This window comes from Scylla paramamosain, chromosome 3 (genome assembly GCF_035594125.1).
Source record: "Scylla paramamosain isolate STU-SP2022 chromosome 3, ASM3559412v1, whole genome shotgun sequence".
In the NCBI taxonomy this organism is placed as follows: domain Eukaryota; kingdom Metazoa; phylum Arthropoda; class Malacostraca; order Decapoda; family Portunidae; genus Scylla; species Scylla paramamosain.
In genome coordinates this window covers 32814532-32835521 of record NC_087153.1, presented here as the reverse complement: position 1 = coordinate 32835521, position 20990 = coordinate 32814532, and the positions used below count along the sequence as shown (strand labels likewise).

At 39.5% G+C, this 20990-nt stretch overlaps 1 protein-coding gene and 1 long non-coding RNA gene across 2 annotated transcripts in view; both read right to left on the bottom strand.

The window, feature by feature from the left end:
- Nucleotides 1-2744, bottom strand: part of LOC135094058 (uncharacterized) — a 51786-nt gene extending 49042 nt beyond the window's left edge. Inside the window, exon 1 of the long non-coding RNA XR_010263569.1 lies at nt 1956-2744. This is a non-coding gene — a long non-coding RNA (uncharacterized LOC135094058). The remainder of the gene's footprint in view (nt 1-1955) is intronic.
- Nucleotides 2745-16918: 14174 nt separating this feature from the next.
- Nucleotides 16919-20743, bottom strand: LOC135093977 (venom protease-like). The gene is given in 10 exon segments (XM_063993667.1): nt 16919-17248; nt 17394-17563; nt 17687-17786; nt 17913-17975; nt 17977-18082; nt 18427-18530; nt 18697-18938; nt 19090-19140; nt 19444-19623; nt 19750-20743. Coding segments are annotated over 10 exon segments (1248 nt in total). The 5' UTR covers nt 19808-20743; the 3' UTR covers nt 16919-17074.
- Nucleotides 20744-20990: the final 247 nt, after the last annotated feature.

Genomic DNA, 20990 nt, shown 5'->3' with positions numbered 1-20990 from the left:
CTCTTCCCTCCCAACAAGCAATCAGGCACAGCTTCTGATTGCAGAGGGTTGCCTGCTGCTCCTTCCCTGTGTCAATTTTCAGATCTGTGTGTGTATGTGATGAGAGTTGTTATCACCATTATCATCGTCATTTTAAGGATAGTTCTTGTACCTTCCTCTTCACTGTATTATTCACACACACACACACACACACACACACACACACACACACACACACACACACACACACACACACACATTGTACTTAGTGTTTCCAGGATCTTTCTGTCAAGTGACGCTCCCAAGCAATGTTCGAGATTATTCCACTAGGTCTAATGACGCATTTTTCCTGCTACCTAAGCGTCAACACACACAGCAACCGCTCCAGCAGTAATTGTTTATCTACATATTCGTCAATCTAAAATCTTTTCCCACTTTAATCTTGTTGACGAGCTTCAGCAATCCATTTACACTGGCCTCAAAGAATCATGCAGAAAAGTATCTTAGTTACCCCTCATTACTTTGTTTCTTTCGTCACTTCTCCTGGAAGAGTGTACACGCAGGGCAGACTGCCTCAAAACACTGTCATCAGTCGTGCTTTCAATACGCCATTTCTTCGCTTGTGATAAACTATTCTACAATTCTAAGCTATGCAGGGTTCAAATTATATATATATATATATATATATATATATATATATATATATATATATATATATATATATATATATATATATATATATATATATATATATATATATATATCAGAGAGGCCATTAAAAATTACAAACCGATCCATGAGATCTAAAAAATAAAATTATATATATATATATATATATATATATATATATATATATATATATATATATATATATATATACTCGTATATACTCGTATATATATATATATATATATATATATATATATATATATATATATATATATATATATATATATATATATATATATATATATATATCAAGTAAGTCCATGCTAATTTTATACTAAACTAATCGATGAATGTATAAACCTATGCCGATTTTCTTATTTGAAGAACCATTTTCATGAAGTGAGCTGTTTCGTATTTATTTGTTCAATGTCAATGAAAAACAGAATACGACAAAGGGTAGGTTTACTGTTGTAGGAAGCGTTGCCTATGTAATAATACGATAACGACTTAAAAATATGTATATATATGAAAAGAACTTAATAAGAGAGGGATAAACTATAGAAATTATGAACAATAAATGAAGGCGTGATTAAGTTTTAACATGGTGAAGTCATCCCAACAGCCTAGTCTCCCTATGTGGTTGTGAAGGAAGCTTGACGTCAAAGCGAGTGTGCTGCCTAGGTCGTGACAAATGTGCTTCTGATAATATAGTTTTCATGAGTGTTAAAATAAGTAAAAGACAAGAAATGAGTACTGCAGTACGTCACTGACCAAACAATTGCGAAAAAAAAAATTATTTGATTAACAATAATCACAAAAACATTAAACGTTTACGTATATTTTTCTCTTTCGACCATTATTTAAATTTTCTACTTGATGCGATTTCAGCATTTCATCCAATTATTTGTAATATTTTTTGTCATCTGGTATAGAGATAAAGAAAAGATGACAAAAAGTTGAATCCACTGAGATATCAACTCATTTATGAAATTTTACCATCACTGACCTAATAAAGATGAACAAGTATTTCAAAAAAAAATGGGTTCCGTAATTAAAGCAAAATCCCATACCCAATTTTCACCTCAAAAGGCAAAACACAAACCCACTTTCTTGACCAGCCTGATACATTCTGTGAATTCTTATCGAAATTAATTTGGATCTAACCTGACGTGTTCCCCTAGATAGCATGAATAATCCACAAGGAAGATCCACATGTTTTAGACAGTAATCCAGAAATATCAATACATCAACTAAGGCAAACACATATAAAATTCAAGAAACACACGGAAACTGGATGCATTACTCACGCTATTCCAAGACACGACAAAAGATGTCGAAGGGTTGCAGCCATGATCCCTCTCCTGCTTCCTTCCTGTGCTCCGTCCTTGCTCATCCCTAACAAGTCTTTACTTAATATCTCGACTCCCCAGCTGACCCTGCACAACTGGAACAGGAAATCCCACACACTCAGCCCTTGCACTCAGCTGACCTACAATCGAAGTCGCCGCAGAAACAGACGCAAAACAAATAAGACGCCATGAGCTCTGCTTCCATCACTTGTAACTTCTACTGCTGAACCAAACGGCGTCATTCCACGTCCAGTTAGCATTGCACCTTAAACTCCTCTCCTACATGGCACATAAGAAAACTCAAGCTTAGTTCCGTGAAGTCAGGGGGAGTGATAAGTAGAACTGTAAGATGGAAAACTTGGTGTAATAAGATCGACACGAGATCAACTGTTTACTACGCACGTGGAGTCACTTACGTCACTGCTTGTCTGAAGTTGCCAGATGTATTTTGCTGACTGTACGAGATTTCATGCAGTAAAAAAGGCACCAAAATGCGAAAATTACGTATACACTAACTCCTACTCTATGGGTATCAGGTTTTTGTCTTTAGAATAAAGTTATGAATCCTCTTCTCCCTGTATGCCTTTCAACGGCGGCTGCTCTCCGTTCATTTATGGTAATACGTACTGCTGGGCACCAGTAGGACAATTGCCATGTTTTGACGGTCTTTTCAACGGTACTTCTCCCATGTAGATGATCATTCCATTGAGTTTGAATGTCCTAAGGTGTGATCGGATATTTGTTTTTAATGTCAGTAACGAGGTGTAAACCGTTTTCTCCAGTCTCTGCGTCTACTGGAGAGAGAGGTTGTAATACGCATTAGCGACAACGTCACCACAGCAATTTTCCCCTGAAACAACTTGCTAGATTTTATTAATATGATGATGATGATGATGCTTCACTCTGAGCTGATAGTTGACATGAAATCAGTTGTCTCCCTTTGATTTTATTATATCCCCCAAAGTTACGTTTGGAAATTCCATTGATAGTGGCACTGATAGCTTAGGTTTTCCCTGGCGCACATTAAATTAATCTAGTTCTTCAAGTAGTTGTAAAATGGTGAACGTTTTAACATATATAGTGAAACACTAAAAAAAATTACGAGTCTTCACTTGAAACAATCCTAAACCTATTGTGCTAGGGGGGGCACAAGTCACTGTAAGACCGTCCAAGCAGGTGATAAGGAAACAGTAAACACTGGATAGAGAGGTTCAAGTATGTTAAAAAGAATCCACGATACAGAGCAAGATATACTAGCCCGGGGGCAGATTGTGACTGACTACTGTGACTAGACGCCAGGCGCGCAGGAGACACTAACAAAGGCCCACAAACAGAACAGTGAAGAAGAGAAGGGTAATAAATAAATGAATGAATAAATGATAAATAATAATACATGTAGTAATTATTGGAACAGTAATAATCATAATAGTTATAAGAAAAGAAAATGAACCCATACATGTACAGACGGCTCCTTACTTGATGAAGCAGCCCTCCTATCCTTATTTTTTAGCTGAGGCGACATGAAAACTCAAGGGATTTTAAAAAGGTAAATATCATTGGCCAGAAGTCGTGACGTGTAAATTAAGCCGCACCTCCTTTCTCAACCGCTCCATGTCCGCCTCCCCCTCCCCGACTCCCTCTTTGTTTCTACATTTCTCATACACCCCCTGCCTATCACTTCCATTTAAGCCCCTCTCTCTCTCTCTCTCTCTCTCTCTCTCTCTCTCTCTCTCTCTCTCTCTCTCTCTCTCTCTCTCTCTCTCTCTCTCACATTCAAGACAGTATATATAGTGTAACACACACACACACACACACACACAGACACACAAGTGCGTTCCACTTTTTTTCCGTACTCCCGTGAATGCTGCCGTGGAAGGCAGCCGGTCTTATCATCGAAACAATTTTAAATAGACGTAGGTGTGACCATTTACATCCTTTCTACCTTGTGCCTGTCTTCCCTATTTGCTCTCTCTCTCTCTCTCTCTCTCCTCTCTCTCTCTCTCTCTCTCTCTCTCTCTCTCTCTCTCCTCTCTCTCTCTCTCTCTCTCTCTCTCTCTCTCTCTCTCTCTCTCTCTCTCTATCTATCTATCTGTCTATCTATCTATCTATCTATCTATCTATTTATCTATCTATCTCATATCTAAACGTTCAGGACAATTTTTACAGTAACACACACACACACACACACACACACACACACACACACACACACATAGCGCAGGTAGAGTGTAGTAAAAGGTCATCATACCTTTGGGTCTAAGGATTAACCTCTGGAGAGAGAGAGAGAGAGAAAGATGAGGGTGGGGGGTGTGTAAAGGCTACAAGACGCTGTCTTGCCTCTTGTAAGTGTAAGCGACAACTTGATTGCATTATACCCACCTTTGTTTAATAACTGGACTGTCATTAGAAAGTACCTATAGGTACTTATTTTTTTATTTCTATGAAATAAGTTCAATTGTCTGAGAGAGAGAGAGAGAGAGAGGGAGGGAGAGAGAGAGAGAGAGAGAGAGAGAGAGAGAGAGAGAGAGAGAGAGAGAGAGAGGGAGGGGGTGAAGGAGGAATGAGAAGGATGGGGGTGGGGAAGAGGGACGGAAAGGAGGACGTGGAAGGGAAGAGGAAGAAGGCAGACCTAAAATACACGTCAGAGGCAGCTGTAACCAATGACAGCTGCCATGAAAAAGGATGACAGATGTCACTTTTGTTAGCTAAATAGGTAGGAAAACTGTGTGTACCCCACGCCCACACTTGAATCATTCAGAGAGAGAGAGAGAGAGAGGAGAGAGAGAGAGAATCCCCCTCCTCATCCATTCCTCCTCCTCCTCCTCCATTCTTCATTTTCTCCTCTTCCTCCTCCTCCATTCCTCATTTATTCCTCCTCCTATTACTACTACTACTATTACCACCACTCTCCACCCATCCTCAACCTCCATTCCTTCTTCCTTCTCTATCTCCTCTCCCTCTATTCCTCATTTCCTCCTCCTCCTCTTACTACTACAACAACAGTCTGCACATCTTATTCTGGAGAACACCTGAAAATACCTGGAAAACGCTGAAAATTGAGGGAAATATTGACGAGCAGACGCGGGTAGGAAAGAGGGAAGGTCTCTGTCTGGATCCTGATGTTTCAAGGTGGGCGTTCTGAACAAGGCTGCAACATACACTTTATTCAAGCCTTATTTTGAGTATTTTGGGGATTATTTTTCTATTTTCGTGGTTAATTCTGGCTTTCCTTTACGTCTGAGTCTAGAAACACAAGGAGATTCAACTAAATATTGACGTATAGGCAGGGAAGGAGAGAGGAAAAATGTTTGTCTCGGCTCTTATTTTTACATACGGCAATTCATTTTGAAACTCGCGAGAAGACGCCCAAACTGGACTGCACTGTATATTCTGACCTGCCATATACTTCAGCTAACACACTGAACATTGACAGAGAGAAATTGTAATGGACGGTTGTCCCGGGTCTCAGTACCCTGATAACGTCACTGATGACGTCACTCTTATATAAGTATGTTAATCCATTTTGAAAAAAAAAAAAAATAAAAAGATGTCCTTCCTACTTCAAATTGCGCCTGGGTTAAGCCCCAGTGACTATTTCTCCTACTACATTTCCCTTCTTATCACCCCCCTATTCTTCCCACTATCCCCACTTCTCCCTCCCCATCTTTTCTCTCTTTGTTATGTTATGTTATGTTATGAAATTGACCGTTCGAAAAAAACTGAACTAAAACCGGAATGCTTTATATATTCTGACTTGCCATATACTTTAAAAAATACCTGGAATATAAAAACATTTCCAGGCAGACTAATAATAAAGAAAAATCTAAAACACAATGTGTAATTTTTACGAACGGGGTCACAAAAAACTCATAATGTCGAGTAGGAAAACACAGCTAGATTAGATTATGTTGCATATTCTCAATACAAAAAAAAAAAAATTACTTTCCAGATGAATAAAGAAAACACAAATTTCTCGTCGTATAAAAAATATATATATATATATATATATATATATATATATATATATATATATATATATATATATATATATATATATATATATATATATATATATATATATATATATATATATATATATATATATATATATATATATATATATATATATATATATATATATATATATATATATATATATATATATATATATATATATATATATATATATATATTTTCGTATCTAGCAACGGACCTATTTTGAATTTGAAAATATGAATTGTTACACTAGATTTTATTAAATACCATTACTTGGAATACATTTCTGAAGTTTTTTAAAGTCTTAAATCAAACACCAAAACGATCCTAGGCATGCTAATAAAAAAAAAAAATGAAAATTTATAAAATGACGAAAGTGTTATTTTAACCAGAAGCAAAAAAACAGCTAGACGAAATTTTATTACATACTATAACTTGTTATACTTTCAAATTAATAAATTGAATATCAAAACAATACAAGCTCTACTAATAAAAAAAAACTAAAGTGATGATATAGAACCGAAGTACTTTTTCTTTTTTTTGCACCTCTCCTCAATACCTCTTCCTCCTCTCCCCTCCCCTTCACACTCCTCCTATCTCCTCAACCTCCACCTCCTCCACCTACTCCTAAACAGCGAGTCCTTAAATCACCTGAAAACACCTGCAAGCCCTCAAAATTACACTAAATATGTGACGGGGAATTGTTACATTAGCTGCAGTGGGACGGGGATGGGGTCGGAGGGGGCTGGCGGGGCTTGGCGGGGCTGGGCTGGATGGGGCGCCAAGTATGTATACAGTGATGTGATGTTGTGTGGTATGGTATGGTGTCTGGTGGTGGTGGTGGTGTGGTGTGGTGGTGGTGGTGGTGGTAAGGTGTGGTGGTGTGTGGTGGTGGTGGTGGTGGTATCGTGTGGTGTGGTATGGTATGGTGGTGTGGTGGTGAAGTGTTAATCAACTCTACAGTCCCACAAGCTTAACTGGTCTGTGTGTGTGTGTGTGTGTGTTTTGTGTCGCCGATCAGAGACGAGTCACAAAGCTATATAATTAGTGTTTAACCCTCAAAGTGCCACTTGGTTTGTGTGTGTGTGTGTGTGTGTGTGTTTACTTTGTTGTTTGATTTACCTTGTAAATTGTATTTTTACGTGTGTGTGTGTGTGTGTGTGTGTGTGTGTGTGTGTGTGTGTGTGTGTGTGTGTGTGTGTGTTTGCAAGCCAATCTGCGTCTTCTTGTATTTTACATCTTTCTCTGACTCTCCAGTAACTAATCCGTAAGACCAAGAGAATGCTGCTTTCTCACCACCACCCTTCCCGTGGTCCAAGCTCCAAACTACGAGTAGTGTGTGTGTGTGTGTGTGTGTGTGTGTGTGTGTGATATACTGTCCTGAATGTGCAGGCTAAGAGAGAGAGAGAGAGAGAGAGAGAGAGAGAGAGAGAGAGAGAGAGAGAGAGAGAGAGAGGAGAGAGAGAGAGAGAGAGAGAGATGGGGGAGAGGGGAGGGGGAGGAAAGGAGGAATGAGATGCATGGGGATGGGGAAGAGGAACGGGAATGGGGATGTGGAAGGAGGAGAGGAAGAAGGCGACCTAATATACATGTCAGAAGCAGCTTTAGCCAATGACAGCTGCCATGAAAAAAGGATGACATGTCACTTTTGTTAGAAACATGGGAAAACTGCTTCATTAAGTAGGGAGCTGTATGATAGTACTACATACTATCACATAGCTCGGCCACACCTTAGCTGCGGCCTCGCAGTGAACAAAACATAAAAATATGGGCGGCACAAAGGCATTATAACAACAGTAATAAGAATTATATATATATATATATATATATATATATATATATATATATATATATATATATATATATATATATATATATATATATATATATATATATATATATATATATATATATATATATATATATATATATATATATATATATATATATATATATATAACAAAAGTGTAAAGTATGCTTATCTATATGTCACACGAGAAGTAATACAAATAATGACATAATATCAAATATGTAAACATATAAACAAAATTTTCACAAACAAAACAAACAAAAATTGTCTATAAATAAAGAAAAATCAGGTAGTGTTTTGTTTTCCTTTCTCGAATCCTTAATTCTCTCCGGATAGAAGGATGAAATATGCACAGATCAGCTGGGGGAGCCTGGCGGCAGGGTAAGTCCTAGTAGTAGGCTTTCGTTTACCAAACGTTTCGGTCCGGATCAGCTGACTGAGCATCAACATGGCGGGCGGCCTCGCCAGGCTTGGAACACTGTAGTATGTAAACTGTAATTTTACGTTGAACAGAACTAATTATAGGCAAACTTCCTGCCCGATAATTATATAAAGATATTTGGAATGTTTTGCGTTTGCCGGAGCAGTAATATAAAGTTCGAGCAGCTTACCAGAGTGTCTACAATGTCCTTCCCAGAATCAGGTAGTGTTTACAGCGCCAGTCGACAGATACTTATTGTTCTGAGTTCCCTGACGGTGAATCATAAGAAACTTGGATCACTGGAGCAATACCAAGTATAGACCGTCACAAGGGCGTTGCAGGCACGGTCCAGTAGATGTCAGACGTCTTACTAACTATGAAAGGCGATCAAAGCCATGTATACAAACAAACCTAGGTGAGTGAGGATTCCATCGTGTTGGTACACGGCCTCAACAGCGCAGGCAGTCATTAAGGGAAAGGCCTTGGTTGTTGCCAGGCTGCAGCGACTGAGCAGATGATGTAGAGGCCAAAAGCTACCTTGGCAGACACAACACTGAGTCTTATGTTAACTCCGATGGACAGGTTAGGTCACTTCTCCAGGGTGAACGAATGCTGATGCAAGCAGATGCTGGATTAATTTGCTCGTTTGCATCATGATAGCTTGTCTGAAATGACAATAGAGCAACTCAGTCTTCGATGGATGGTAAGCCGTCGTGCGATTCGTGACGCTATAACAGAGGCAGGATCTGATCATCTGGCTGGGGCAAGTGCAACAATATGGCCCAATTTTTTAAACGTGGTGTTAGTAGTTACTAATACCAGTGTAGTTGATTCTTAGTACGTCTCGTTTTTTTTTTTTTTTTTAACCGTGGTGTTAGTGTCAACTCGTTAGGGACACCTCAGTTTCCTATAATGATTGTGGATGTGTCTTGCCTATCCCCTATAAGAAACATTAATGATATTCACGATTCACATGCTATTGAAAGTTATTTTTAAAATACGATATATCGATATACTTCTGTGCTAAAGGAAAATAGTATCCATCATCGTAAGGAAGGAAATAAATGCGTGCGTTCGGGCGCCTTTACCCTTGTGATTTATGGTTCGTTTACATTGTGCGGATCACCCGCCAGATTGAAAGAGCTGTCGATTTCCATCATCTCTTCAAGGTTTACAACATCTTCATATGATAATTGCAATATTGAAGTATTTTTTTTTTTTTAATGCATAAAACAAAATTTTAGCCATTCTTGGTCAGAAATACGTTATATGCTCTAACTGTGCTTTATCAAGCTTGGGCTAGCAAACAGCATTACGTAGTATGTCGAAAAAATCGTATTTATTTGACTGTTTGTAGCACATCATATTGAGAATGTGAAATTTTGAACTGGATCGGCAAATAAAAACAAGATAGGCTATGCATGCTACAGGCGTAGGAGACTGTAGGCTACGCGGTGGCTGGCAAGTTGGTCATCATTAGCTGGTATGTACATACATCTCACCAAATTCATTATGAAACCACTATGGTAATATTCTAGAAACTTTTTTTTCTTTTTTCTTTTTTTCTTTTTTTTTTTTTCTTGCTTGTTGAAAGACTGAGAATATAGAAGAGTTTGGACAGAAGAAGTAAAAGAAAGGAAATTGAAGGAAAGTAGTAGATTAAAGATTGTGAGCAGACCACGTTGCTATTTTTTAAAAGTGTGATTCTAGAAACCTTTTCCCCCGTTATTGTTGAGTGTTTTAGTTCCATTCTTTCGCAGACACACTTGAATAGTATTTGGGGGTTACAGGGGAAGCGGCATTTCCCACGACTCTGTTATGTTTTACGTCTTTTGAAGTGTGTCTGCGAAAGAATGGAACTAAAACAACCAATAATGATGGTTGAAAAGAACTCTAGAATATTACCACCACTTTTTCAGATTGATTTTAATACTCTTGTCAATTAATCGCGTAATCACAAGCACAATCACAAGACCTGATATTCCAAACTAACTATAGTAGTTGGCAACTAAGAAACATTTCTAGTATAGTTTTGAAAACTTGAAAACAATTATTTCATTGCATACATTTGCAGCATATCTAGAACACCTTGATTTTGTGCATCAAGCTGAAGAGGTGAGGCTTACCAGAGTTGTTCCCAGAGACAGGCAAACTCTATTCACATGCCTCTCTGAGGAGAAGGCAAGGAGTTTTAATAACAGGAGACGCCTTCCCGTACCGTCCCCGTTCAGACAAGTGAAGCCAGTGGGCGGAGCTTATGATCAGCAGATATACCCAAAACACTGCGATCTCGCGTGTTGAGCTTTGAAAATTTACTTTTATTTTTTATTTTATTTTATTTTTTTGCATATTAGACGAAAAATAAGAAAGAATTGATGGTTTAAGTAACGAAAAATATATTATAGTTTCCTAAATATGTTAAATAGACCTATTATCAATGGCATTTATGCCAAATAACCACAACATCGAAAGAAATACACCAGACGTTTCCAAGAGAAATGGTAGTAAAAAGATTTTTTTTTTTTTTTATTATTGTTATTTATTGCATGACAAGGCTCAAACAGCAAAACAAAAAAATCAATCATTAGATGCCTTTTAAGTATTTGATATCACACATAATTCTAAATAAATGCTCTTCAACTTAATATCACACACACACACACACACACACACACACACACACACACACACATGATATATATATATATATATATATATATATATATATATATATATATATATATATATATATATATATATATATATATATATATATATATATATATATATATATATATATATGTATACACACACACACACACACACACACCACACACACACACATACAGAGAGAGAGAGAGAGAGAGAGAGAGAGAGAGAGAGAGAGAGAGAGAGAGAAATTTCATATAAAGTCAATAAGCAATAAGCAAATACATAACCATTATATTTGAGATCAATCTGGGTAAGTGATACTCTACCAAGAAAAATCAACCTACCTTCAGGCCATCTTTCACCTAATATATATATATATATATATATATATATATATATATATATATATATATATATATATATATATATATATATATATATATATATATATATATATATATATATATATATATATATATATATATATTTTTTTTTTTTTATGTAGGAAGGATACTGGCCAAGGGCAACAAAAATCTAATAAAAAAAATGCCCACTGAAATGCCAGTCCCATAAAAGGGTCAAAACAGTGGTCAAAAATTGGTGGATAAGTGTCTTGAAACCTCCCTCTTGAAGGAATTCAAGTCATAGGAAGGTGGAAATACAGAAGAAGGCAGGGAGTTCCAGAGTTTACCAGAGAAAGGGATGAATGATTGAGAATACTGGTTAACTCTTGCGTTAGAGAGGTGGACAGAATAGGGGTGAGAGAAAGAAGAAAGTCTTGTGCAGCGAGGCCGCGGAAGGAGGGGAGGCATGCAGTTAGCAAGATCAGAAGAGCAGTTGGCATGAAAATAGCGGTAGAAGACAGCTAGATATGCAACATTGCGGCGGTGAGAAAGGGGCTGAAGACAGTCAGTTAGAGGAGAGGAGTTGATGAGACGAAAAGCTTTTGATTCCACCCTGTCTAGAAGAGCAGTATGAGTGGAACCCCCCCAGACATGTGAAGCATACTCCATACATGGACGGATAAGGCCCTTGTACAGAGTTAGCAGCTGGGGGGGGTGAGAAAAACTGGCGGAGACGTCTTAGAACACCTAACTTCATAGAAGCTGTTTTAGCTAGAGATGAGATGTGAAGTTTCCAGTTCAGATTATAAGTAAAGGACAGACCGAGGATGTTCAGTGTAGAAGAGGGGGACAGTTGAGTGTCATTGAAGAAGAGGGGATAGTTGTCTGGAAGATTGTGTCGAGTTGATAGATGGAGGAATTGAGTTTTTGAGGCATTGAACAATACCAAGTTTGCTCTGCCCCAATCAGAAATTTTAGAAAGATCAGAAGTCAGGCGTTCTGTGGCATCCCTGCGTGATATGTTTACCTCCTGAAGGGTTGGACGTCTATGAAAAGACGTGGAAAAGTGCAGGGTGGTATCATCAGCATAGGAGTGGATAGGACAAGAAGCTTGGTTTAGAAGATCATTAATGAATAATAAGAAGAGAGTGGGTGACAGGACAGAACCCTGAGGAACACCACTGTTAATAGATTTAGGAGAAGAACAGTGACCGTCTACCACAGCAGCAATAGAACGGTCAGAAAGGAAACTTGAGATGAAGTTACAGAGAGAAGGATAGAAACCGTAGGAGGGTAGTTTTGAAATCAAAGCTTTGTGCCAGACTCTATCAAAGGCTTTTGATATGTCCAAGGCAACAGCAAAAGTTTCACCAAAGTCTCTAAAAGAGGATGACCAAGACTCAGTAAGGAAAGCCAGAAGATCACCAGTAGAGCGGCCTTGACGGAACCCATGCTGGCGATCAGATAGAAGGTTGTGAAGTGATAGATGTTTAAGAATCTTCCTGTTGAGGATAGATTCAAAAACTTTAGATAAGCAGGAAATTAAAGCAATAGGACGGTAGTTTGAGGGATTAGAGCGGTCACCCTTTTTAGGAACAGGTTGAATGTAGGCAAGCTTCCAGCAAGAAGGAAAGGTAGATGTTGACAGACAGAGCTGAAAGAGTTTGACTAGGCAAGGTGCAAGCACGGAGGCACAGTTTCGGAGAACAATAGGAGGGACCCCATCAGGTCCATAAGCCTTCCGAGGGTTTAGACCAGCGAGGGCATGGAAAACATCATTACGAAGAATTTTAATACGTGGCATGAAGTAGTCAGAGGGTGGAGGAGAGGGAGGAACAAGCCCAGAATCGTCCAAGGTAGAGTTTTTAGCAAAGGTTTGAGCAAAGAGTTCAGCTTTAGAAATAGATGTGATAGCAGTGGTGCCATCTGGTTGAAGTAGAGGAGGGAAAGAAGAAGAAGCAAAGTTATTGGAGAGTATATATATATATATATATATATATATATATATATATATATATATATATATATATATATATATATATATATATATATATATATGTGTGTGTGTGTGTGTGTGTGTGTGTGTGTGTGTGTGTGTGTGTGTGTGTGTGTGTGTGTGTGTGTGTGTGTGTGTGTGTGTGTGTGTCTGTAAGAAAAAGCAGTTAGTTATTGTTATTACAATTTACAGTATATATTATTAATGTCAATTACAAATGAACATCATGGTATAGTATCATGAGAGAGAGAGAGAGAGAGAGAGAGAGAGAGAGAGAGAGAGAGAGAGAGAGAGAGAGAGAGAGAGAGAGAGAGAGATACTATAGAAAAATCATCTTTCACCTGATATACAGTTTCTCCGTCATTTATATGCACATGTATATGTACGTACATGCATATGTATATGTGGACATGATCTCGTCCATCCATATGTCCGCCCCAGAGGCAGCTTTCTACCTCTCAACCAAGTCTACCCAAGTTGAAAAACACTGTATGAGCGGACCAATAGCGCGTTGGCTTCACATTCGTGACGTCATACCGGCTCCTCCCATTGTACCTCTATGGGAGAAGCTCTCACCTGGCTGTACACTCCAACTGCCAGAGATTAGAGAATGTATAGCCCCAACTACAAACAGAAAAATCACATTTATATATATATATATATATATATATATATATATATATATATATATATATATATATATATATATATATATATATATATATATATATATATATATATATATATATATATATATATATATATATATATATATATATATATATATATATATATATATATATATATATATATATTTATAAATATGCGAATGCAGTGTTCATTGTAGACTGTTTAGGCAGGAAAACTGTAAAGCATTGATCAGCTGGTCGCTTTGGCAGGCACATGAGACACTTAAGAGGTGCCAACCTGTGCGAAGAGTGGTGTTGTTGTTGGGTTCTCCTAAGACCACATCGTGTCTCCTTCCCGGAGTTTAAAAACGCATTTGCAAAGTTTGTAAGAGGAGATATGGCGTGGGGTTTGGTGTTGGGATTTACTTACACCAACGTTTAAGAAATCAGGCGTATGTGGTGAACGGTCTGTTCTGTTATGGCAAGAATAAAGCATGTCCGCCGTTTACCTCTACTTCTGAAATTACTGGATGTGCGACGCAATAATGTAACCTGGCACAGTGTGGTGCGGTAGAGATTCTCTCTCTCTCTCTCTCTCTCTCTCTCTCTCTCTCTCTCTCTCTCTCTCTCTCTCTCTCTCTCCTGAATACAAAACTGACTAGAGTTACAGGTGAGCGATAATGCCTGAAACTGGAAGTCGGAGTGGGATATGCTCAGATTTGCGTAGGTATTATTTGAATGTTTGATGCAAGGGAGTCTTTTAATAGCAAAATGATGCTAATTGTGTGGATTGTATGGCTATGTTGTATCACCGTATCTACGCAGTACCATTATGCGTAGTTTGATTAAATTGTACTTATTTTGTATCTGAAACTTGTGCAGCTCTTGCTATAAAGCTCATCGCTGATGCTGGGTTGGCTGTGAATCGTACGTGGCCAGGGGAGCCATGACATCACCATGTAACTATTTGCGCTTTCCTGCAGCCTTGTGGCTTAGTCGAATATCCAGGCGCCTCTCTCTCTCTCTCTCTCTCTCTCTCTCTCTCTCTCTCTCTCTCTCTCATTATTATTTTTTTACATAAACAACGTTCTTCCTGTACTTTTAAGGTCACGCTGAGCTATCCGTGAGAATCTCTAAAACATAGAGAGTTTATCGGAATACATGACAGAACAGCAGGCCGATTGTTCTGTTGTGTCAGTAATGGTACCTGTTCTTTTTCTCTTATAACGTATTGATCAACCTTAGTGAATACAACGTTATCGGTGCCTGGGGACAGTACAGTAATAAAGTTATCCGTTGTAACATTGTGCACTTAAATGTCTAAGGCCTCGTTTGCATTTTAATTATCCGTTCACAGTATTTTCATACTAATGGTAAGACCTCGGTAAATATTAGTTACTGGCCAGGCAATGTCAGGTCCGTCGTTGTCCTCCTCATGCTTCTCGTCATCCTCCTCGCCTCCCAGGAACCTTGCCATTATCATCCACACCATCACCACTACTCCCACCATAATCACAAAACCTGCAACGTCAACATATGTTCTCACAAAAAAAATATCCTACTTTAGTGCGCGCGCGCACACACACACACAAATACACACACACACACACACACACACACACACACACACACACACAGCAATAAAACATTCAAGGTGTAAAACTCTTCCTGCAATTCAAGTACAAGTATAAAATAAAAGTGTGTGTGTGTGTGTGTGTGTGTGTGTGTAAAGGTGGGAAAGGTTTTCATGACAATAGTGGACGATGTTGCAGCTTTTACATATTGGCTCAAATTTTAGAAATGTTCATATCTTACATTACTTGCTGTTGACATACTCTGAAGCAAAGTATGATAAATATTTGAATGATACATAACCCAACGTAAATATTAGTCCCCATCCTTCCTGCAGTCATGCTAAGGCTGGCCCGTCTGGTTTCTGTCGGAAGTGAAGGATTTATTCTTTTTTTCTTTTTACACATGAAGAGTTCGTGTCTAATAACAGCTTGAATATCTTTGTTCTATGTTAGCTCGTGTGTTGTTGTGATCCGTCAGTCAGAAAGTGCTGTCCGGTTACCTCTTCCCTGGATGCGTCAAAATCCCTCCATTCCACCCGCCCAACCCAACATTTGTGACAGGGGGCAAGAGAGTCAAGGTTACTGAATAGTTTCACTGGTCAGGAGGCAACAAAGAACTTGCCGAAGATTTCACCGTCATTACCACCACCACCACCACTAACATGTTGACTAGATGCGCATTTCTTTTGGGACTGGCACCTCAGTGGGTCTTTTTTTTTTTTCTTTTTGTTGCCCTTGGCCAGTGCCCCTTTTGCTTAAAAAATTGCGCTATTAAAATTCTTTAAAAAAAACACTATAATATGCTATACTAGCAGAGTTATAATGGCACTGTTATTGACTACTGTATGGCACGGCAAATACCAGTTATGCGTATACTGGGCAACCTGTTTGATATGCTATTGATGTTGTGATGACAAAAATGTATTTATTAGCCTCAGAAAAGGACGCGTGGATGAGTTGGTCTAGTGTATACGTGATTAATGACTATAATAATAAATATGGTTTCTGAGCTGAATTTATCGTGATCTTGTAGTGACTGCCTCTTTGTTGCCCGTTTGTTGACACTCATTAAATTTTTTTCATGGTTATAAGCAGGTAATGTATCCATGAACGGAGACCGAAATAACTCCGTAGTATTAAAGAGGCTAAGAATGTTGCCGCTAACACCAAAGTAAGAAGAAATATATTGATGCTTTTTGACGTTTGAATCCCTTCCGTTCATTTATTTAGTATTTTCATTGCACCGAAAGAGTGCATTTGTTATCCGAGAGGAGACTGGGCGGAGGTACAGAGGTAGTGACTTGAGTGGATGGACGGATGTAGCTAGTTAATTGGGCGTCAGGGTGGGCCGACAGAGGAGCCAGGGCTCTTTGTCTCTTACAGGGGTGGGTGACCATTGCTCAGCTTGTGGGATTGTTTTTATTTTATTTTATTTATTTATTTTTCTTTTACTTTTCATCAAGGAAATGAATGAAAATGTCAAATAAATAATTTAAAAATTTAAAAAATACACTTTAATAAAAACGCCACAAGTTAACAACTTTTCTCTCGTACGTATACGAAAGCATTATATTAAAAGTAACCAGAGTTAGTTGTTTCAAGTGATGGGTTGTTAAGTGCATCTCCACGCCGCGCCTCGAGTCCTGCTGCGTCGTTCAGGGAGAAGTGAAGGCAGTCTTTTTAATCCAGGCGAGGTAGGCAGGGTGACGCATGTTGGCATACAGTCCTGGGTAGTCCTTGTGGCCACAGCCATAACCTCTTGAAACAATACCAGCCAGCACGTAAGACCCATTTTCGTCCTGAGACACCAGAGGCCCGCCCGAGTCGCCCTGAGGGAGACATATCATTGAGATGAATCACGTGACGACGTCAGGAGAGAGAAACCTCGGGCTAACAATCACAGCAGCCGCTCGTCCCAACACACGCTGAACGTCAGTCAACAGAACGGGAAATCATTGTAGTGAGCAGCATTACCTGACATGCGTCCCGGCCTCCATTAGGGTCTCCGGCACACAGGGTCTCTTCGCCAATACCCTGAGGCCAGGTGACAGAGTAGTGAGGCAGGCTGGAGTAACTGCTGTCACACTGGCCAACATCGAATACCGTAACGTTGACTTCCTGTAGGATGGGGCTGGGGAATCCACCTAAGATAGTGAAAATAAGCATGTAAACAGTGTGCATTTGACCTTCTCATGGCTATATATACACATGATATGCCATACCACGACAAGTTATTTTCCTTTCCTGTTTTTTTAGACCCAACTTACCGTACTCGGTGTCGCCCCAGCCCGTCAAGGTTGCGATGTTGTTCGTCACTACACTGTCGCTCGCTCTTCCCCAGGGCAGACACACAGGCCTGATGTAATCCTTGAAGGACATACAGATTACCTTTGTCTCATTTCATCTATGTTAAGACTTGCTCAGAAAATAAATATAATCTTATACATATATCTAATGAGTATCTAATGAGTAGACAACTTATCGTGTACTGACCTCAATGGTAACTTTGGAGGCCAGTTTGAGGAGTGCAATGTCGTGGTAAAGCCTGAGGGTGTTTGTAGTCAGGGTAGAGTACTGTTTCCAATACATCGAAGTCCTTCGGAGAGGCTCCTTCATATTCATCGTTATAGTCGTGCTCGCCTAGACGTACTACCTCGGCAAAGCTGAGGAGATAACGAAAGCAGGTGCAACGTAAGGATGTGGCGTTAAACACTACCATCGTTATTATGAGCAACATAAACAGTTCCACTTCAGAACAGAAAATCTTCCCGAGGGGTTAAGGAAGGTTACGCCATATAGCGCACCAAGCAGGCTTTGGATGTCTTGCCACGGTGGCGCTATGTTTGGCTACTGCTGTTTGCGTGTTTTACTTTTTGTGCAAGAGGGATGACCAGGATCTAATGTTTAAAAGAAATGACAGTCCCTAAAATCATGCAAACAAGTAAATTAATTTTCCTTTAGAATAAAAGTGCATTTTCGTTCCAGTCAGGTACAGGAGGTGACTTACTGGTGGATGAAACAGTGGTAAGCTGAGAGCACCCACTGCTCGTTGATCAACACTCCGCCGCAGAACCAATTAGGACCTTGGGTGGTGCTTTTACCCACCAGCGCCTGTAAGTGCAGACATTCGCTACTGTTAATCCTCCCCAGAACTAAGATTCATATGTGTGTGTGTGTGTGTGTGTGTGTGTGTGTGTGTGTGTGTGTGTGTGTGTGTGTGTGTGTGTGTGTGTTTGAGAATCAGCGAACAACAATATGGACATCGCCTGACACTCACCATCCAAGGCCAAGCGTTCTTCTCAGCTACGATTCCCCCAACAGCTGCGTAGATGCCAGGAGGCGAAGTGAAGTCTTCGTATTCTGCTATTGCCTCTTCAGGAATACCTGGTGTATGGGAAGGTGGGATGGCAGCAGTCAAGACATCGTGGGGAGGCAAGTCAGCTTCGGGCCGCAGGAATCCAGCCGGTGGATCGTAAAATGGAGGAAAGAAAAAACTATTCCTTGAATTTTTTCCACACTCTGAAAAGAAATTCAGACGTTAAAGCACTTGCCATCAGCTTATCATTTTCTTATGCCCAACAAGTACATTTTACATTTGTAACGAATTAGCTCACAAGTAAATAATTGTCGAAAAAGGTGTACTTTTTTGGTGAATATATTATTTACTTACGAAACGTTGTGAAGGGAGGAGAGATGTCCACGACGCGGTCTGTGGTTCTGACTGCAAATAGAAAAGGACTCTTCATTCTCCGTTTTGTCCATGTCACCATGCTCTACGTAAGTGTTAATGAATATGTTATTTTTTTTACCTGAATTTCACGTGAAATCATCACCGAATGATCAGTGAATGGAATAAACGTTGCTTGTATGCAGCTCTGTGTGTACCATCTACGTATCTTCGCACATGACCAGTGTGAGGTGTTATCCGCTCCTTTTTTTAGGCACGATATCACTTATCCATAATTCTTACCTAGCCCTGCTAGAGCCTGCCTTGTTGCAGGTCACTCAACCGCCTCACACTCACCAAGGTTTGGGTCGCAACAGTAGAGGAAGGCGGAATCTTTGATGCCACACTTGCTAAGCTCTCTGATGTTGAACGAGGGGCCGCAGGTGCGCTCACACGTGCCGTCTGTGCTTAAATGTGTCCTGCAGGACTCATGTTCAGCGTGGTTTAGTTGGCCAGGGAAATATATACTGGAGGCCTCTGTCAATAAGAGTAATGTACTTGAAAGATAAAATTCCTTAATTCATCTAATGTATTATGATGATCACTACATTTTCCTGCCACAACTATCATAAGGACGAGAGAAAAATAAAGTTGTGTTCACACCTGCAACAGCGGCGAAGCAAAGGCCCAGCAATGCCAATTCTACACACGCGCGCCCCATCCTTCTCTGAAGGCTGCACCCTCGACACTGCTGTTGCGTCTCTACCAAACCCCCACCCAGTCAACGTAGGAATTCCACCGTACCGTATTTCCGCTACCTTTCTGACCATTCTGTAGCCTCCCGGTCTTTGGTGATCACGTGTGTGTGTTTATGTGTGTGTGTGTGTGTGTGTGTGTGTGTGTGTGTGTGTGTGTGTGTGTGTGTAGCAGAGTACTGGTAGAAGAGGGAGAACAACAAATGCATTGCTGTAGAGTCTGAGTATGGAGATAATAAGTTGGATGGGCGGGAAAAGGTCGGCTGCTTACACCTACTAGCCCATTAACATTTTCCCTGCGATATGCAACAATTCACAACACTAAAACTAATACGAAATCTTTATAAGCACCTGCGAGAAAGAAAAGAATGAAAAGGAATAGATCTTGCAATTTCAAGCCAGAATAGTGTTTGGAGGTGGCTGTAGAACGAGAAGAAATGTCCCACAGCGGTTAGTGATTTAGAAAAAAAAGTACCAAATAGCAGTGAATGGCTAAATCTGCACTGTTGTAGAATCTTCAACACTGATAGGAAAAAAATAAATCAATAGTTTATAAAGTGATAAAAGAATCCTCAAGCTAAGTAGTTAAGACTGTACAGCTCTGCCAGGGTTACCAGAGAATGCTACCCATCTCATCACAGAACCGTCATGAACCGGGGTAGAGCTCGCAACCTTTCCATATGTGAGACTTGTACTGTGCCGCGGATCTACATGGCTTTATATAAAGTTTACAAGTGAAACTGATCGTGTTAAACTGCATGAATGTTAATGCTTGTGAGAATTGGTGGTACAGTGCAAAGTTAGAAGCTCGTGTCAAAAAGGTGAAGACACTATGTATTGTATTTAAGTTTGCCAAGTTTGAGGTCTTTGATTAAAGTGTGTATAAATTATCCAAGTGAGATCGTGCGTCAAGGATTAATGCACAAGGAACTAACATTCAAGGCGTCACCAGTCACCGGGCAACGTATCTGAAACATTCACGATTTGAACTAGATATGTAGGGACAGAGGCAGGTGGAAGGACTATCTGCCGAGAGAGAGAGAGAGAGAGAGAGAGAGAGAGAGAGAGAGAGAGAGAGAGAGAGAGAGAGAGAGAGAGAGAGAGAGAGAGAGAGAGAGAGAGAGAGAGAGAGAGAGAGAGAGAGACTGC